This window comes from Pelophylax lessonae (assembly GCF_965119305.1).
Source record: "Pelophylax lessonae genome assembly, chromosome: 8".
Classification (NCBI taxonomy): domain Eukaryota; kingdom Metazoa; phylum Chordata; class Amphibia; order Anura; family Ranidae; genus Pelophylax; species Pelophylax lessonae.
This window is the reverse complement of record NC_138775.1, coordinates 140,660,643-140,674,435: the sequence shown is the minus strand read 5'-3', so window position 1 is coordinate 140,674,435 and position 13,793 is coordinate 140,660,643. Positions and strand designations below refer to the sequence as shown.

General features: G+C 45.8%; 1 protein-coding gene across 1 annotated transcript in view; it reads left to right on the top strand.

Moving 5' to 3' along the window:
* Positions 1-217: 217 nt before the first annotated feature.
* The window catches only part of LOC309561480 (myomegalin-like), a 429,425-nt gene continuing 415,849 nt past the window's right edge, over positions 218-13,793 (top strand). The window contains exon 1 of the mRNA XM_082265423.1: positions 218-592. Coding sequence (XP_082121549.1) covers positions 452-592 — 141 coding nt within the window. The 5' untranslated portion in view covers positions 218-451. The remainder of the gene's footprint in view (positions 593-13,793) is intronic.

Sequence of the window (13,793 nt, the reverse complement as noted above, 5' to 3'; positions counted from 1 at the left end):
GTTATATGTTTATTTTAATAGCGCATTTAAGTATTGATATCTTGGAACATGTTGAGCAAACTAACAGCTGTGTAACTGAAAGTCAGTTCTCAGAGTGACAGCCTGTGCTGCTGGTATCTGCTTTCAGCACTTGTGCCTGTAATGGACTTATGACAGTTGTCTGGTGAAGGTTCCAAAAATATCTCCCTGAACTTCGAAAAAACAAAATCCACTGGCTGGCTAAACACTCAATACACATCAGCTCCATGAAGCACAGAAGACTAATGAGTAGCTTTAGCTCCTAGTCAGCACCAAACGTTTCCAATATGATCTCATAGTCACAAATATGCTTTATTTCATATTATTTTTTGTTTTGAAAATTTAGAGTTTGTATACAAATATATACAGTATGCAAACCGCGCTAAAGGTTAGAAAAAGGAAGTGGTAGACGTGCAGCTAGGGAGTACGCACCATGTCTGGCGGCTACAGGACGTTGTCGCAGCATGTTGATGACCTGAAGAAGGAAAATTTTAACTTGAAATTGAGGATCTACTTCCTGGAAGAGAGAATCCAACAGAAGAATGAGGACCCAGAAAATAATGTCTATACAAACGTGAGTAGATACTTGTGCATGTGGTAAAATATTTACACTGTTTAAAGTCGCGAGGCTCTCGCGCTATCACTAAAGTGAATAGTAAATAACTAACAAGCGTCAAACACCAAAATAACAAAACCTTAGGCTAATGAAATAAAATAAAATAGGTGTAGGGTGCGGCGCTGTTATATCATGAATAGAGTGCTAAATATATCCGTCTGTGTGGAAAACGAACACATGGATAATACATGAAAACCCAGATAAAATACTGCATTCAAAAATACAATGTGTAGTGAAATGATATACAAAGCCAAAATAAATCATAAATGTGAAACAACAAATGAAATAATGGCACATATAATAAATTGAGAAAATATATATACTAAAAGACATATAAGTGCAAAGAAAGTCTATCAGATGACATCAATCACAACGTGTCCTTCACCATGTGATAAAGGCTGATAGGTATATAGTGACTCCAAAAAATAAATCTTCAGTACGGTGACACCTAAGTGCTCACAGGCCGCTCACCTTACTGCTGTAAGGTAACAGCATTGGATAATAATATTTCGGTGCAAATCCTTCACTCTCAGCACCTCTAGGGGTAAAAATGTCACCCCTGCGATCCTCTTCCTTTATTCTTTAACCACTTCCCGACCACCTGTCGCAGTTTTACTGCAGCAGGGTGGCTCTCCTGCGCAAACCGACGTAGACCTACGTCGGTCGAGCGCGGGAAGCTAGGGGGTGAGCGCACGCCGCCGGCGGCACGCTCCCACCCCCACTAGGCAGCGTGGAAGTCGATACATGGGTCAGGCGGCTCCGATTGCCGTCTGACACCCGCGATCGCTCCCCGCTGAGAGAGAAGGACGGTAGGCTGTTGTAAACACATCCGACCGTTCTTCTCCCTGAAATGATCACAGAGCTCATGTGATCCTTCTATATAGGATCACATGTCTCTATTGTCATCTCAGAAGCCACGCCCCCCACAGTTAGAGTCACTCCCCTAGGCTCACATTTAACCCATTGATCACCCATAAGGTTAATTCCTTCCCTGCCAGTGTCATTATTACAGTAACAGTGCATATTTTTAGCACTGATTACTGTAGTAATGTCACTGATATCCCCAAAAGTGTCAGAAATGTCAGTTAGGGGTCCGATCTGTCTGCCGCAATGTCGCAGTCCAGCAAAAAAAAATTGCAGATCACTGCCATTACTAGTATAAATAAAAGAAAAAAACAATAAAATGACATAAATCTTTCCCGTAGTTAGTAGACACTATAACTTTTGCGCAAACCAAAAAATACGCTTATTGGGATTATTTTTTACCAAAAATATGTAGCAGAAAACAAATTGGCCTAAAATGTTAAATTTTGATTTTTAAATTTTTTTGGGGAATGTTATATAGCAAAAAGTGAAAAATATTGTTTTTTTTTTTTTTTCAGAATTGTCGCTCTTTTTGTTTATAGCGCAAAAAATAAAAATAGCAGAGGTGATCAAATACCATCAAAACAAAGCTCTATTTGTGGGGGAAAAAGGACATCAATTTTATTTGTGTACAGAGTCGCATGACAAATTGTCCGTTAAAGTAACACAGTGCCGAATCGCAAAATATGGCCTGGTCAATAAGGGGGAAATCTTCCGGTCCAGAAGTGGTTAATAGGCTCCATAATATATATGGATAAAAGATGAAGCTCCATAGCACATTACCGTTTTTAAAAATTTTATTATAAACTAACAACTGGGTACTCACTTTTAAAAGACAACAGACAATCAAAACATCCACGAGCGCTGAGCTTGTCAAAACGTCACTTCCAATGGGCAGAGGCATACCGGAAGTGACGTTTTGACGAGCTCGGAGCTCGTGTAGGTTTTGATTGTCTGTTGTCTTTTAAAAGTGAGTCTCTCTGATGCCCCCTAAAAAGGCTGCACCGCTTCTGCCACAGACATGCCTAAAGGATTCCTGGTAAAGAGAAGTAAAATGTCCCCACTGCTGACCTACTGAGATGGTGGGATGAAGACAAAGACAGAGCGCAGGCCTCCCCCCCCCCAGCATGGATGGTGTAAACTGTGTCTGAGCAGAGGCCATTTCCATGCCCCACTGGAGACTCAACTCCCCCAGGCAGCCCCGACCGAGCTGTCCCAGCTCCCCCAACTGCCCGCTGATGGCCGGGTCGGGAACCCGGATTCGGTAAGTAGAAGAGTATCTGGAGCGGAGCTTCAGCCTGGAATGAGGGTCAGGAGAGGGCCGGGAAAAGGGACAGTGCGAGGGGAGGCGAGTCGCTGCACCATGGGGCTCTGGTTGGTACTTGCCCCCTGGGCCGACTGTTGCCAGTCAGCCCCTGAGAATTGGACTATGGGGCAATGGAAGAAGGTGGCCTGGTCCGATGAATCACGTTTTCTTTTACATTATGTGGATGGCTGGGTGTGTGTGCGTCACTTACCTGGGGAAGAGATGGCACCAGTATGCAGTATAAGAAGGCAAGTCAGCAGAGCCAGTGATGCTTTGGGCAATGTTCTGCTGTTTTTCTTCATTTCTGTTATGAAATTTTGCTAATAGATAATCGTTCTTCATAAATTTAGGCCAAAATCTGCAAAAATTTTTTGAGAAAATAACCTAAATCAGTGTATATTGTTTATTCTTAAGGATAGTTATAGAGTCCACAAACTATGGTATATATCTGAAAATCGATCAGTCCTGATGTATTGACGGCCTATTCTTGAGGCCCAAAAATGTCTGGACAGTACAGATATCCGCCAAATGACCCTGTTTTGGAAAGTAGACAATCCAAGGTAAGAGGCATGGCCAGAGGCGTAACTAGAACCTTCAGGGCCCCGGTGCAATAAACCAGTGAAGGGCACCCCCCAGACCCCTGGCCGGGGCCTTTTCCTTCAAGCCTGGGGCTTGTCCCACTGATCCTGGGGCCTTTTACTCTTGTTGCGGGGCCCTTTATTATGGTCCCACAGCAGGACCCTTTCACAAGTTCTGCAGTGGACCCCCTTCCTGGTGGAATGCCAGGGCCCGGTTGCAAGTGTGACTTTTGCGATCCTGGAAGTTCATCCACTGGTGTCAGTTTTTTTTATTTTTTGGTATTTTAATTGTATTATTTTTTATCAATTTATTTTATATTTTTACAATGTCACTGACTATGACTCTGTCTATTCTGAAAATTAAGGAACTGGTAAATTACACATTAACCGACCCCTTCCTGGTTCTCTATTGTGACACATCCCCTGCAGCAGCCGGCAGCAGAGGGGAGGGAGCACAGGGGGGGGGGGAACCAAGGGAGCACACAGGGGCCCAGAGACAGCAGAACACAAGGGAACTGCATAGGAGGAGTGGGGGGGGGGGCAGCATAAAGAGGAACCAATCTCCTCCATTTTTCTCCTGCAGCTACAGGTGGAAAAAGGAGGACAGTGATTTCTCTACACTCTGCCCCCGCCACCCCTCCTATCCAGGTGTACAGAGGAGCTGCAAAGGCCCCCTGGAGCATGGAGCCGGTTGCAATTGCAACCCCTGCAACCCCCTGTAGTTTACGCCCCTGGGCATGGCGATTTTCTTGAAGTTGTAATTTCTTGAAAATGAAGAAATAAAAAAAAAATCTGAATTATTTTTTTTACATACTGTCACCAGTGCAGTACAGTGTCATCAATTATCTGGTGTGGCGGTAATCAGGGGCACTGACCGGTTACAGTACCAACAAAAAAATATATAATTTTTCATTACATTTTTTCTCTTTTTTTTTAGATTTTTTTAACATTGTCCCCAGAGGAATATAATGTTACCATAGCAACACTGTACTACTCTGGGAAAGTAATCAGTATTTTTTTTTCACACATTATGATTGCTAATAGCAAAGAATTTCATTGCTATAAGCAAGCACTTTACTGAATTAAATTGATTCATTCAGTTTTCTTTGTTGTGATTAGCTGTGCTTGGCCACAGCTAATCATATGGTATTGATGGACTGCGATTTGCCCTGTCTGTACCATGTGATCACTGTGACCAATTACAGCTAACACAATTTTAACAATTAATGGCATGATAAAGCCTTTCAATGTTTACAGTTGTCATGTGATCTGCTCTGATTGGTCACAGTGATCACATGCTTTCGGCAGTGGGCCGGTACACTGATCAGTCATCAGCTGTGACACACGGAAGCACGGCCCTACACAAGGCTTGTTCTGGGGAGGATGTCATATGACATCCACCTGGAACAAAGAAAGTCCCGCTCAGCTGCCAAATTGCTATAGACCAGGCGGGAACTGGTTAAAGTATTACTCCACTTTTGTGGGGAAAAAAAATTATAATAGCACATACATTTGATACACAAGCCAATTTGAATATTAATAAAAATGACCTTTCTCAATCTGCAGTGCTGTAATTTTATGTAAAATGCAATGCAATATAGCATCCTTGAGACTTTCTATACACAGATGGTATAGGGAACACCCCCAGAAATATCCTTGTGTGATTGGCTAACTGTTTTTCCACACTAAGATCCAAGTCAGATTTTGGCCATCCTCGGCAAAAAAATTATAATTTTTGCTGGGATACCCCCAAAGGGAAATCACATCTAAAGAGATGCAGACCCTTCCACTTTTCTCATTAGAATGCTGCATGTGAAGCAGCTGGTTGATCATTTTAAAAGTCACTCCCATTTACATTCACCTGGACACAGACGGACAAACAGCTATTACTTCAGAATAACAAAAGATAAGAATCTGCAAACAAAGTTTGTTAAAATCCTTGTAATGGTCATTAATGACCCAGAAGGGAAAGTTTTTTTCTCAACAAAAGTGAAGTTACTCTTTCTTTAACTACTTCCGGTCCGCGCTATAGCTGAAGTACGGCTACATCGCGGACGTGAATTTACGGGAGGCCGTCTTTAAACGGCCTCCCAGTAACAGGCTCCCCGCGAGCGCGCATCGGGGAAAATCTGTGTTGGCCGTGTCCCTTGGACACCCCAATCACAGATCGTGGTAAATGGCCAATCACAGCGGCCATTTACCACGTGATCGGGCCGTGCAATGAGAGATGATCTCATATGTAAACATATGAGATCATCACTCATTGCCAGCTCTCCTTCCTCACACGGAGACTGCAGTGTGAGGAAGAGGAGAGCCCGAACAGAGGTATGAGGAACACAAAGGAATGTAATCAGGGCACTGATCACCAGTGCCCTGATTACAGAAGAGGGGAAAAAATGCCACAACTGCCCACAGTGCCCGCCATCAGTGCCCACAGTCAGTGCCCATATTGCTGCCAGTCAGTGCCCATCAGTGCCTGCTCATCTAGGCACCGATGGGCACTGACTAGCAGCACTATGGGCACTGAGTGTGGGCACTGATGGTGCTGCCCATCAGTGCTGATCAGTGCCACCCGTCATTATCCATCAGTGCACCCATCAGTGTCACCCATCAGTGCCCATCAGTGCCGCCTCTCAGTGCCCATCAGTGCCGCCTCTCAGTGCCCAGCAGTGCCACCTCTCAGTGCCCAGCAGTGCCACCTATCAGTGCTCATCAGTGCCGCCTATCAGTGCGCATCAGTGCCGCCTATCAGTGCGCATCAGTGCGGCATATTAGTACCTCCTCATCAGTGACACCTCATCAGTACCCATAAGTGCCACCTCATCAGTGCCCATAAGTGCCACCTCTTGGGTGCCCATCAGTGCAGCCTATCAGTGCCCATCAGTGCCGCCTCATCAGCGCACATCAGTGAAGGAGAAAAATTTATTTATTTTCAAAATTTACTTACAGAAAATAAGAAAAACCTTTTTTTTTTCAAACTTTTCTGTCTTTTTTCTTTTTTTTTTGTTAATAATAAAAAAGCCAGAGGTGATTAAATACCACCAAAAGAAAGCTCTATTTGTGTGAAAAAAATTATAAAAATTTCATATGGGTACAGTGTTGCATGACCACGCAATTGTCATTCAAAGCGTGACAGCGCTGAAAGCTGAAAATTGGCCTGAATAGGAAGGGGGTAAAAGTGCCCAGTAGGCAAGTGGTTAAAAGTATATCCATATGCAATTTGAAAAGGGTTGGGCAGAAGAGAAGCTGCAAAGCATGCAGGGAATCCAGGAAGTTGTGGAAAGAGATGGCTAGCAGACAGGCAGCACTTACAGCATAAAAGGAGTCTAACCCCTTCCTGGCGACGTAATGCAAGTATGCAGCTTTGGTTTCAAGGGGGTGTACTGCAGCTTGAGGCATCACCCTGTACCGTTTTTTTAGAGCTGAGGATCGGTTTTATTGTAATAACAATAGATGCGGCTAATCAGCTGCTCCGCTGGTATTAAAAGCAGCAGGAGGGGACGTCTCACCCCTCCTGCCGTGGCTTGCTCGGATCTCCCATCCCACTGGGTTTTGTTTTGAACAGGTCTCGGATCTAGTAACCCAAAAACGATGTCATGACATTACTTCTGATTACTGAAACCTGAAAGGCGTAAGATTTTTACAAAATGACAGTATTCAAAACAGCCAAACTTGGCTTTTTGAATGCTTTTAAGTGCAAAGGAGGTATTTGGGGTCTTTTAGACCCCAGATGCCTCCATAAAGAGTACCTATCACTACCTTTTACTGTCACAAGGAATGTTTACATTCCTTGTGACAGCAATAAAAGTGATCAAAAAAAAAAACTGAAGGGACAATGAAATAAAAAATTTAAAGCCCCTCGTTCCTCCGTCCTCATGAACAGAAGCGACTGCATATGTAAGTCGTTCCCACATATGTAAACAGTGTTCAAACTATACATGTGAGGTATTGCTGCGATCATTAGGGCGAGAGCAATAATTATAGTACAAGACCTCCTCTGTAACTCTAAACAGGTAACCGTTAACATGTTTTAAAGCGTCGCCTATGGAGATTTTTAAGTACCGTAGTTTATCACCATTCTAGGAGTGTGCGCAATTTTAAAGCGTGACATGTTAGGTGTCTATTTACTCGGCCTCAGTGCCTCCTCATCAATGCCCACCAGTGCCATCTCATCATTTGGGTTCTATTCAAAATGTTTTGTTTTTTATCGTTTTCGTTTGTTTAGAAAAAAATAAAAAAACCCATGTGGTGATTAAATACCACCAAAAGAAAGCTCTATTTGTGTGAAAAAAATGATAAAAATGTCATATGGGTACATTGTTGCATGACCGCATGAATCGCTATGCGAATTTGCAGGGCGAGTTTACCTTGTGTTTTTCAATAGTACCAGCGCGATTGTAATGAAAATTTGATTGCGTTGATTATGTTAATTAAGCTCAGGAGGGGTGGAGCTGAGGGGAAAATCAAACAAAAAATAAGAATTCGCACATAAGAATTCGCACATATCTGAACTGATAATGCGAGTCAAGACCGATTTACATTGATGTCTATGGAGACTAAATTCGCAACGCAACGCTGTTAACTCGCACAAGACCCTTTTCATCATCGCATTATATTTGCATCTGAATCGCAACACATAGATGTAAACGACCTTCGCGAATACAATGTATTTTGGGAATACATGCGAATCTAGACTTTTCATAACGCACCGCATTCGCAGTAAAATCCCACAAGTGTGAACCGCCACTTAAAGGGTTTGTAAAGGCAGAAGGTTTTTTTTACCTTAATGCATTAGGACAAAAATAAACTTCTGTGTGCAACAGCCCCCCTAATACTTACTTGAACCCATCTCTATCCAGCAATGTTGCAGGAGTGTCTGAGCTGCCCTGGACTCCCCTCCTCATTGGCTGAGACAGAAGCACGGCGCAATTTGCTCCCGCTGCTGTCTATCAAAGTCAGCCAGCCAATCAGAAGATAGAGGGGGCAGGGCCAGGTCACGGTTTTGTGTCTGAATGGACACAGGGAGCTGTGACTCGGCTCGGGTGCCCCCATAGCAAGCTGCTTGCTGTGGGGGCACTCAACACGAGGAAGGGACCAGGAGCGACAGTGTTCCGTGAAAAAAACCTACCCGTGAGAAATGCCTACCCTTGTCACTTCCGGTGCACGGCAGTGTGTGTAACGCGAGCGGTTACATTAAAACAGCTCGGCTGCAATATGAGTCATCTCCGCTCCTGTCCCTGTCACTACCCTGATCTTGGCTACTAAATATAAAAGCGGCCGCGGGTGTATGAAAAGATAAATCACGGAGCCGAGAGCCACTTTTATATTTACTAGTCGAGATCAGGGTAGTGACAGGGACAGGAGCGGAGATGACTCATATTGCAGCACAGCTGTTTTAATGTAACCACCGCGTTACACACACTGCCGTGATAATTTAATACCCTCAGAGCATGCGCACTAGTAAGCTCCTCTGCTGTTCCATTACGTCTCCAGGGATGTGAGAATGCGCACTGCTGCGCTGCTCAGCTGTTCCTGACAGGAAGTGACGAGGGTAGGCATTTCTCACGGGGTAGGTAATTCTCACGGAACACCGGCGAGGGATCCGAGAAGAGGAGGATCTTAGCTGCTCTGTGCATAAAGCAGGTAAGTATAATATGTTTTTTATTTTTAAAGAAAAAAAACAAAGCAAGACTTTAGTATCACTTTTAGAGGGCCTTAGATTAATTATTCAAGCATTGAGATTCACTCAGAAACTACCAAGTGGGTAATATCCACTAAAAGTAATCAAAAGAAAATGAAAGGAAATACATATCCAGCAAAACACACTACCATGCATCCTGCAATCACAGTTTGTACACACTTACACACACAAAAGTGCAGTGTGTAGAAAAAAATAATACATTGATTTTGAACATGAGATTAGGATTTAGGTAGCCACCTAGAAATATCTTTCACCTGTGCAGCAACTAACCAGCTGACTGTGTAAAGGGGACTAGGATTGGGCTTTTGCCATATTGTGTCATACTCCTTGCCATAGGCCCACTCACGACATCCTGACCTGAGGCGTAAATATTTATGAATAAAGGATTGTCCACAATGTAGAGCACTTACTTCACTTAGCCAAAGCTTTCTGTGACATATCATAGTGACAAAGTAGCAGAATCTTCGACACAGAACGCCACAAGTAGGGTTAGACTTGCTGTAGCAGTCATTTCAGCGTGAAGCGTGCACATGTTTAAGCATTCTACACACCTCCATTCCTCTCCTAGGGACCACCACAGATTTGGAACCAATTCCCCATGTTTGCTAAATCCACAGCATTAAAGAATACGTTTACTTTTTAAGAATGAACTTATTTTTGCAGAAAAAAATATTTTTTTTCCCTGCAGGAGCATGGAGACAATTGCACCCATGATCAGTGGATTAGGGGTGCAATGTCAGGCTTCTGCAGACAAGCCCTAGAGCTTTCACCCTTCACCTCCAATATGGGTAGACTGTTTACAAGCTGAAGGGTTTGTGAATGAACTACCAGCTGTCAGCCATGATTGCTGATGATAGTTGTAGTCTACAAATTCAAAGGAAACTGAATGACATGGCAGTGTGGGCGGAGTCCTGCACAGCCACGCTGTGTTTGAATTGAGACAGCAGGTGCTGGGAGAAGATGCAGCAGGGGCTGACTGGCAACTTTTGGGCCAGGGGACAAGTACAGCCCAGAGGCCCATGGTGCAGCGACTCAGTCCCCCTCTCGCTCTCCCTCTTTCCTGCCTTCTCCTGATCCCCATCCAAGGCTGAGGCTCAGCTCCAGGTACTCTCTGCTTATGGGGCGGGTCAGGTCAGGATGGACAGTGCCTGCTGCATTGACTCCGGGTTCCCAAACTGGCTGGTGGGGGGGGTTCGGGGGGCTGCAGGGGGGGGGCGGGGCGGCTCAGCCCAGGCTGGCTGAGGGAGAAAAGCCTCCGGTGAGGCACAGAGCTGTCCTCTGCTCGGACAGGGCATACACCATCCGTGCAAAGGGGGGGGGGGGGGGCAGCCTGCGCTCCGTCCTCTTCCCACACTTGGTAGGAAACTGGTGGGGACCTTTTACTCCTCTTTATCAGGAAGCCTTTAGGCTTGTCTGTGGCGGAAGCGGTGCAGCCTTTTCACGGGGCATCTGAGCAGGCCGTTCAACTCATGTTTGGGGTGGAACATGCCGCCCGCCTGGCCCGGTCCGCCCCTGGGCTGCATGTTCCACCCCAAACATGAGTTGAACATCTAACGTTACAAAAGATAAACTTAGCCTTTAGGTTTCTATCAACTCATTCAACTTCAGGACCTGAAGCTAAGGGTCAGAGAGGTCAAGGTGCCCTCTTTAGTATACCAGTCTCTCTCTCATTGTCCCTTCTATGACTGTCCAGCTGGACATGCTCCTTGATGGCACACTAATACCCAGGCTTTCTCTATTGCTTACATAGGATGACTCTGTCCAGGACTCCCAGGCCCAGTGGCGGTTCTACATTAAATTGCTCCCCGGGCGAGACTCCCTCCCGTCGCCCCCCCCCCCCCCCAAAAAAAAAAAAAACAACATGACAAAACTTCATAAACTCACAATAGTGGTGCATATAGGGAGAAAAAACAAGCAGTGAAAAGGCGACATTGCCTCCATACTGTCTGTAAATGCCTCTGAAAAGCAATCTGAGAATGGATTGCTTTTCAGTGGAGCAGCATTCTCTACCGCTAGTGTAAAGGAGCCCTAAAAAAAGCAGTCCTGCTAGCTTAGAAAAGCAGTTCTGATCATACAAGGTGTAGGGGTCAGGATCAAAAGTAACATACATACATCCACAAATATGCACACCTACTGTGTGTACATACCCTCACACACACACGCTGTACATACATACACACATATAGATATAGATATATATATACACACACACACATATATTTCATACATTGTACATACATACACTCACACACATACAGTACATGCATCCACACACATATATGTATACACATACAGCACATACACAAATGCGCTGTGTACTGGGTTCAGGCCCCAGTACAGGTCCCCTCAGTACAGACCGCTTATCACAAATCCCTCAGTACAGACCCCCTAGCACAAACCTCTCAGTACAGGGCCCCCCTCAGTACAGGGCCCCTCTCAGTACAGGGCCCCCCTCAGTACAGGGCCCCCCTCAATACAGGGCCCCCCTCAATACAGGGCCCCCCTCAGTACAGGGCCCCCCTCAATACAGGGCCCCCCTCAATACAGGGCCCCCCTCAATACAGGGCCCCCCTCAGTACAGGGCCCCCTCAATACAGGGCCCCCCTCAATACAGGGCCCCCCTCAATACAGGGCCCCCCTCAGTACAGGGCCCCCCTCAATACAGGGCCCCCTCAGTACAGGGCTTTCTTCCATAGAGGAGTACTTACTGTGTCCGTGCAGGCTGCCGGTGGGGAGGGGCTTCTGCCTGTGTAGATGCCTCATCCTCTTCCTCGTGCCCCGGGTTTCCTTTCCTCCAGTCCTGGGGTGGGGTGGTGCAGAGTCAGAGAGCCCACACAGCAGCACACTGACAGGCAGGTGAAGCAGAAGTCCGGCCTGCTGTGAGGACAGTGAGGGTGCTGCTGGTGCTGGGAGTCAGTGGAGTGTTGGAATGGATGTCTCGCCTGCCTTCCTCCTTTTCCCCCTGTCCGCATGCCGCACTGTCACTTTCTGTGCTCTCCGCCCCTGCACACAGGTACACATGCCTCCCTGGCTACTCCCACAAGAGTGGGAAGTATCGCATCTCAGCAAGCTGTGCGGACTTTAGACCGCCCCTTAGCAACCGATGATGATGTCATCGGTTGGCAGGACGCGATCGGGCAGCTCACATAGCTTTCCCAGTGTAAACAGCTACATGAATGATTCGCTCAGCTCAGCTTCTGTGCGGCAGCGGCTTCTTCAGCAGCAGGGGCGCGCAGGTATAGAAAACCGCTTAGCGGCACAGGCTAGCACAGATGATTTTTTTTTTTCCTCCACCAGGTTTGCTGAGTGCCGCCCCCCCACGTGATGCCGCCCCGGACGGCTGCCCCGTTCGCCCGTGCCCAAAACCGCCACTGCGGCCAGGCCTCAAGCACCCCACTGCAGAACTTGCAGAAGAAGGTCAAGAGAGAAAGGGTGACTACAACAATTCATTCCATGCTCTATACTACCTCGCCTCGGACTTCAGCCCTGTAAAGGGGCCTTTTAGGTCTTCTCTGCAGGAGACTAAATCTTTGCAGTTCTGGGGTGTCTGGCATGGGAGTCTTCTTCTCTCACTTGGACTCCACCCACCACTGGCATTTATTTGGGTACTAACCCCACCCATTACAGCACTAAAAGAGGGATTTTCCTAAAAGCGGAGCTAACACCCAATTACCACTTTCCATTTCCCACCATATAATGGTAATTATTATTATTATTATCATACAGGATTTATATAGCACCAACAGTTTGCGTAGCATTTTACAATATTAGGACAGACAGTACAGTTACAATACAATTCAATACAGGAGGAATCAGAGGACCGTGCTCATTAGAGCTTACAATATAGAAGGGAGGGTCAAGTGATACAAAAAGGTAATAACTGTGGGGGATGTGCTGATGAAGAAAATGACAGTACAGTTGTTAGGTGGAAGCAGGATAGGCTTCTCTAAAGAGAAAAGTATTCAGGAAACGCCTAAAGGTGGATAGAGTTGAAGATAGTCAGACAGATTGGGGGTAGGGAATCCTAAAGGATGGGAGAGGCTCGGGAGATGTCCTGAAGGCGAGTATGGGAGAAGGTGACGAGGGAGCTAGAGAGCAGGAGGTCTTCAGAGGAACAAAGAGGATGATTTGGTAGGTATTAAGACTAGATTAGTGCTGTAGCTGGGGGCAGAGTTATGGATGGCTTTGTAAGGTTAGTTAGTATTTCAAATTTAATTAGTTGGGTGAGTGGCAGCCAATGGAGGGATTGTTAGAGAGGGGTAGCAGATGCTCAGTGGTTTGTAAGGTGGATGAGTCTGGCAGCAGCATTCATGATGGACTGAAGAGGGGATAGCCAATTTGAAGGTAAGCCGTATCAAAGGCAGCCGAATGTTCCAGAAGTAGGGGAACAGAATAGTGTCCATTGCTTTTTGCTGTTAGTTTTGAGGGTGATCAAGAAGGTTATTCTTAATGAGGTGGTCACTCCTGATTGTAGACCAGGTGTTCAAGGAGTTTAGAGGAAAAAAGGAACAATTACACGGGGCATAGATTGTTACGATTGGTAGGGTCCAGGGAAGGCTTTTTAAGTATGGGGGTGATTAGAGCATGTTTTAGAGAGTTGGGGAAGATGCCAGAAGAGAGGGAGAGATTGAAGATGTAGGTAAGACAGTGTAGGAAAGAGTCAGAGGGTGCCGTAGTATTTGTGAGGGAACAGGGTCCAGGGCACAGGTG